General features: G+C 40.0%; 1 protein-coding gene across 2 annotated transcripts in view; it reads left to right on the plus strand.

The window, feature by feature from the left end:
* Positions 1 to 6247, plus strand: part of LOC121894051 (centromere protein P) — a 119003-nt gene extending 112756 nt beyond the window's left edge. For both annotated transcript variants that reach the window (XM_042406364.1, XM_042406365.1), the window contains exons 7-9: positions 2155 to 2234; positions 2313 to 2404; positions 3493 to 6247. In XM_042406364.1, coding sequence (XP_042262298.1) covers positions 2155 to 2234; positions 2313 to 2404; positions 3493 to 3623 — 303 coding nt within the window. In that variant the 3' untranslated portion in view covers positions 3624 to 6247. The remainder of the gene's footprint in view (positions 1 to 2154; positions 2235 to 2312; positions 2405 to 3492) is intronic.
* Positions 6248 to 6348: the final 101 nt, after the last annotated feature.

Consider the following 6348-nt stretch of genomic DNA (forward strand, 5'->3'; position numbering starts at 1 on the left):
TAAAATGAGAGACAGAGACAGGAAGTTGTTGAGCAAGACCCCAAACTCATCAGCTGTGGTGATGTCATACATCACAGGTGCGTCTGTCTGCGTTTATGCAGCCAAACTGACCGTATGTGTTTACAGCACCAGTCAAACCATTGAAGTGAATGGGAAGTTGTGTCTAAACTGTTGACTGTTACTGAATGTTGAGCTGCATGTTGTTATTTATTGTCCCTTTTTTCCACTGTAAAACCGGAATTCAGAAAGAGCCAGCTGTTGATGAAGGTCACATGATTTATCACAAAATATCCAGAACAAGTTCCTGTAATTTCTCAGTTTAAATACTGCAGAGAAGGACAAATATTTTATTATATTTATGCACTTCAGCTTGTAATTTTACCACCTGGTCCAAGACGTATATAACCGTTTTTTCAAAAGAGGGTCACACTCAGAAATATACCACACTTATATTTCTGAGTGCTCTTTTCACACTGTGGTGAAAGTGTGAATGGAAAGAAAAATGTGATTAAATGTAGTCGACTGACGTGGTCTCGAGTTTAGTCTGAAAGCTGAGTGAAGTAACGAGGAGTCAGGGGAGCTTCTGCTAGAAGAAACACAGAGATGTGTTTGCTTTTGATTAATTGTGACTAATGCGAGCAGATTTTATTTATCTTACAGTCATTTGTTCGCGTCTGTTGATGATTATATTCCAGTCACACAGTTTAGCTGCTGTTTTCCTCAAAGACAAACATGAGCAAACATATGGAGGAACAAACTGTGAAGACGTGCTCAGTAAAAACAGTAGAAGACAATAAAGACCTGGTTCAGGGGGTAGAAACTTACAGCAGCCTGAATGTGATTACAGACAACACACACACACACACACACACACACACACACAGCTGCAGATACCATTTAGTTGAGTCACCTGGACACACCCCTCACCTGTCGGACACACACCTCTAATGACTGAAGAATACTAGAAAACGCTGCCTGGAGGGATGTGTGTGTGCGTGTGTGAGTGTGTGCGTGCTGCTCAGTGAGTCGAGGCTATTAAATAAATGACATTTACAGTTTATTTTCAGACTGATCAGATTTCACTTCAGAAGCAACAGAACCTCATTTGTAAACTCAGAAAACTCAACACCCCCAAAGACAAATAAATCTTCTCCTTCAGAACTTTGTCGAAGGTCATAAAGTTCACAAATGTTGCATCTGAAGTGAAATCTGATCAGTCTGAAGTTCACAAATGTTCCTCTGCTTCGACTGAACGTTTCATTTGTAACGTTGATGGAACAACAACACGACTTCACACTGTAAATATTCTCCCCTCTTGTTTCTTCTTCACTAGTTGTTAAAATGTAGCCTGTAAAAAACTCTGTACAAACCATTTAGATCATTAAACAGATGTTGTAGCGCCCCCCGCAGGCTGACTTTGAAAATAGTGGAAAACAGCAGTTTCTTCCAGTAACTCTGTTCATTACTGGCTGGAAAACAACTGATACTTAACTGGTTATTTGTCCAGAACTGAAATACATTTGCAAACAATCTTTTTTTTAAAAAATAAGTCAGAAATCATCATCATGAGTAACTGTGCATAACTTTTCATGAAATAAAAACATCACTAGACTGAAAGAAGACTTTTAATATACAGTGATAATCATATGTGGAGGTTATGATTGTGTATTGAATTATAATAAGTAGAGCTGCAGCTGACAATTATTTACATTATCGATTATTCTGAGTATTATTTTCTTGATTAATTGTTTTGTCTGTAAAATGTCAGAATACATGAGCTCATCCTCTCTATAATGTCTTAATTCCAAGGTGACATCTTCAAATGTTTAGTTGTTTAAAATCCAAAAAAAAAGCCTTTGTTTACTATCATATGATACATAAAAGCTTCAAATCATCACATTTGAGAAGCTGCAACCAGTAAATGTTTGGCCCTTTTGCTTAAACTAAAATAATTATTCATTTATCAAAATAGTTTCATTGCAGCTCTAATAATATTCAGGCTGGTTGCCGTCAATCCTCAAACCAGTTTACAGCTGCATCACTTTACCAGCTGCTGCTTCAGTGCTCATTATCACAAGTATGAGTGTCGGGACTTTAATAAACACATGATAACATCATGACTAAGTCTCTCTCTCTCTGTCTTCATCTCTGCAGGACAAGTATCCATCTGTCGTCTCTCTTCCTGGAGGCTGCAGGTCAGAGGTCATGACCCTGCATCATCCCGAGCTTCCTGGGTAAATACACGGACACTGACGCAGCACAGAAACACAGTTAAAGTCGTGTCTGCTGACCGTCTCTGTTTGTGTTTACAGCTGCGTCTTATCGATTCATTGGTCAGTTGAGGTTTCCAGAGAGGGCGGAGTCACTCCGAAGATCGACCTGCTGACAAAGATCCCAGAAAAAGGTGAGATGTTCCTCTGTCAGTTTACCTGAACTCACCAAGATCTACAGACGGGAAGATAAAACAAACACTCACAGCAGGCCGTTTACTGTTGTGTAAGGACACAATGAATCAGAGGTTCTTCAACCAGAAGGAAAAAAACTATTTAGGGAAAAACAAATTCACCAATCTAACAAAAAATAAAAAGAAATGCTATAAAATTTTGCTCAAAAATTACAAAATATAGTTTTGATAGACACCTGATAGCTGATAAGAGATAATGTTGGATTTATATATTTACTAAAAACAGCACTGTCCTTTTTTTCTTATCTGAATCTTTACCTCTAAATCAAACATAGATTAAGTGATTTCTCTCTGTAAAAAGACAGAGAAGGTTGTGTATATTTCTTTTCAGCACTGAGGTTTTCCTTAATGATGCCTGATTATAAGATTATAAGATTTTGAAAGATGAGGGGACACGTCTCCCCATCCTCAGTGGAAATAACACTGTTCACTGTAGCGGCCTTTTCTCAGACTGTAACAGATCAATTATTGATTCATCAGGAGACCAGCAGGTAAAATGTCAACTCGAAACAGCTGCAACAGATTTAAACCAGACTGAGCTTATCCTGAAAAAAAATAAAATACCCTGCGTGGTGACGCCTTATTTTATTGGTCTGTAAAAAAAATAATTTCCTACTAACTTCTTCTTGGAAGAAACATGTAATTTGGTACAAATTATTTGGAAAATATGTATTTTCTTGAAAGACAAACTCAACCCTTTAAACCAAAGTAAATATTCAGTAGATGTTTATGTAAACTTTATTCTCCAGTTATTTGCTTACATTCAACTGAAAAGACTCTTGTTCATGATTATTGTAATTATTTGGAGTTAATTAATTGGAAGTGTACAAATTCAGAACTGTCTCAGTTTTCCCTCTATTGCAAGATATATTCATTACTCAGTGATTATTAGTTCTTTCCACCAAAGATCCTTAAAAAGAATATACAATTAAAATAAAACTAATGTCAAAAATATCAAACTGACTGTATGAAAACTGTCTCAAGAGGGTTTGAAGTGATCTGGTTTTGGTTCCTCTGTGTCTCTGCAGCGCTGCAGTTGTTTCCCTCTCAGGCTGTAGGCGGCGCTGCTGAGGCCTTTCAGAGCCTGCTGAGGATTCTGGGACCTGAGGCTGCCGTGGAGTCCATCATCAGGGCAGTCAGCCTTTCACAAGACACATAACTCACATCCAGGACCTTTTTATATTATTTAAAACATGTCAGATCTGAGCTGTTTTTATGTTCTTTTCTGTGAAATAAAGTAAACACACAGCGACGGTTTAGTCTCTTAGAAATCCTTTATTCAATAGAAAGAGCTCGACTGTGACGGCTGTAACAGCAGAGCTCATTGGTCAAAATCTACAAAAATAAATAATTTAAATACAAAATGCCAGACAGCAGTGTCGCCTTTGTATTTTCAAATAGTTTTCTTCTCTTAACTATTTACACACACGCAGTTATTAGAAGTCTGTAGGTATCACAGTGCTGTGATGTTTCTGCAGGCCGACGCTCAGGCAGCAGGCGGAGGCAGAGGACCGCCGACCCACCGACCAATCAGACTCCAGCTCACCCGTCTGAGCTTTGTCTCGCCGTGAGGACACAGAGGTCTGGACAAACTCAACTCTGATTGGCTGAAGAGAACAGGAGGGTAGAGGGTTTTCTTTATATTGGTTCTTAAGGTGGTTCTGTAATCTTTAAGATTATCAGCTCCATGTAATCAAGTTTTCTGTTTGTGCCTCGTATGTGCAGTATTATCTTTACTTTTACGAGGTCATTTAACAACACTTGAATATTTCCAGAATCCTTTAAGACTCTTCGTTTATCTGGATTAAAAAAATATTCCGTCTGCTGCTCGATACAAAAGATTTTTAACCCTTTTCCCAATTTGCAGTTTTGCAGTCAAACATGAACAGTGAAACTAAAAGTAACGAGTTTTATCATCAGATGTATTAAACGATATGAATGTTTTTATTCATTATCATTAATAACAAGTTGAAGTGTTTCTGGCTTCCCTTGTTGGGAATCACAACTTGGAAAAACAACTTGGAAAAATACCTTCAGAGCTGTTAGTTAAAGCTGTTAAACGACCTTCAGGGTTTATGAAAGCTTGTCAGGGATTTAACTTTCAGAAAAAAAAACAGATGCTTACGTCGCCTTCGTGTCATCTGGGAGTTACTGTAACAAAGATAAAAACACAGCGGTGCAGCACTGTCAAATCCTGATGTTTATTTTATTCTAGACATGACAACATTTAAAACCTGAGGATGAATGTTTGAGGTTGAAACGTTGTCACGTCCATGTAGAGGAGAAAAAAAAGTTAAAATGTGGATGAGAGCGTTGTGCGGGTTTATTTTAAGTCTTTTTGGGGCTGAATATTGTTCCTCTTGTAAAGACCGTTTACATAGAAATTGGGATTACAGCCGGGAAACTTAAATAAATAAGGCAGCTAAATACAGATACCTCACATCATGTAAGTCTGTTGTTCAAGTAACTGAATGTTTAGTTATAGTGTTGTTAACTCTCCAACAACCAACTGACTTCTGATGACGAGAAGCAGCGACTCCACATGACGTAAACGCAGCTCTTTAACTTAAATGTAACAAAAGGTCGAATGACGTTTCACTGAATAACTTGAGTTCAGACGTAGTTGTAACATTTTTGATCTAATGCCTCGGTATGAAGCTGTTGGAAATTTAAAAATGAATCAAACCAAAATACTTTTTAACATCAAACTGTGTGTTTTAAAGTGTCCAGACCTCTGATGTCTCACACAAACTCCCATCAGCCCCTGCTGCCTCGTCCTGCCGCCTGTTGCACCTTCAGTTCAACAGTTAGAACGATCAGTGGTTGGTTCAGTTCACTGGTGTCCACTCTGCAACCTTTCACCCTGCGGGGGGTCAATCTATCCACCTACCCCACAGTGTCACAGCTCCTCCGTCTCCCAGGCAACCAGGCATCAAACATGGCCGGCTAGATGTCAGTTAATATGGGTAGAGACGTGATTGGTCAGAGGTCATTCAGTCCAGAGTAACAAAGGTTGGAGTGACGTCTGTCCGTGTTTAAAACCTTTTTAGCGTTTGGATTGATCAACTTTAACTACTGACCACGTCTGTTATAAGCGAGACATATGATTGGCTGCTGCTCGGCCAATTTCACAGCGATGTTGACCTCCTGCCGTTAAACGAGGCAGCAGCCGTTCATCATCAGCAGCTGATGATGATGATTTTCCAAAAAACGAGCCTGACGCTGGGAGATCAGAGCGGAGTTTGAAGGAGTTTCAGTCTTGTAGTGTGATTTGTTTTCAGACGTTTGATTGGCTGATGGAGGTTGGAGAGTGGACACTGTAAACAGAGGAACTGAAGTCAAGTGTTACCAGTTTATCTGAAGCCTCCGAGAGCGCCGCTGGTTTCAGAGGACGATGACATCACCAGGAGAGGAAGCCACAGGTCGTACAGTTTGTATCAAACGGCAGAAAGACCTCCGACACGCCAAGATCTGAATCTCAACAGACTCAAGTCCTGAAAAAACTGGCGACGCTCATCTGCTGATGGTGACGTCACCGTCCTCAGAAACGTCCCGGCGCTCCTGACCACATAGTTTTTCAAACATCAGACGACCCCGCTGAGCTTCGGGTCGGGTCGTCGGGGGTTCGAGGTATTGAGAGTTTACGGCTGCGTCCACAGCAGCTCCGAAACCAAACTGACGAGCCATCTGTCTCTGATCTGAGCTGTGAACGCAGCCTGTAACAAAGTGAGTTTTTTTTTTCCAACACACACACACACGCACACGCGCACACACTAACACACACCCTCCGCCCTCCTCCAGTCCTACCAGAACATTTAGGCACGTGGACAAACACACACTACAAAACACACAACAAGCCACTTATGGCACAAAAACCAGCGGAG

The sequence above is a fragment of the Thunnus maccoyii genome, chromosome 3 (genome assembly GCF_910596095.1).
Source record: "Thunnus maccoyii chromosome 3, fThuMac1.1, whole genome shotgun sequence".
In the NCBI taxonomy this organism is placed as follows: domain Eukaryota; kingdom Metazoa; phylum Chordata; class Actinopteri; order Scombriformes; family Scombridae; genus Thunnus; species Thunnus maccoyii.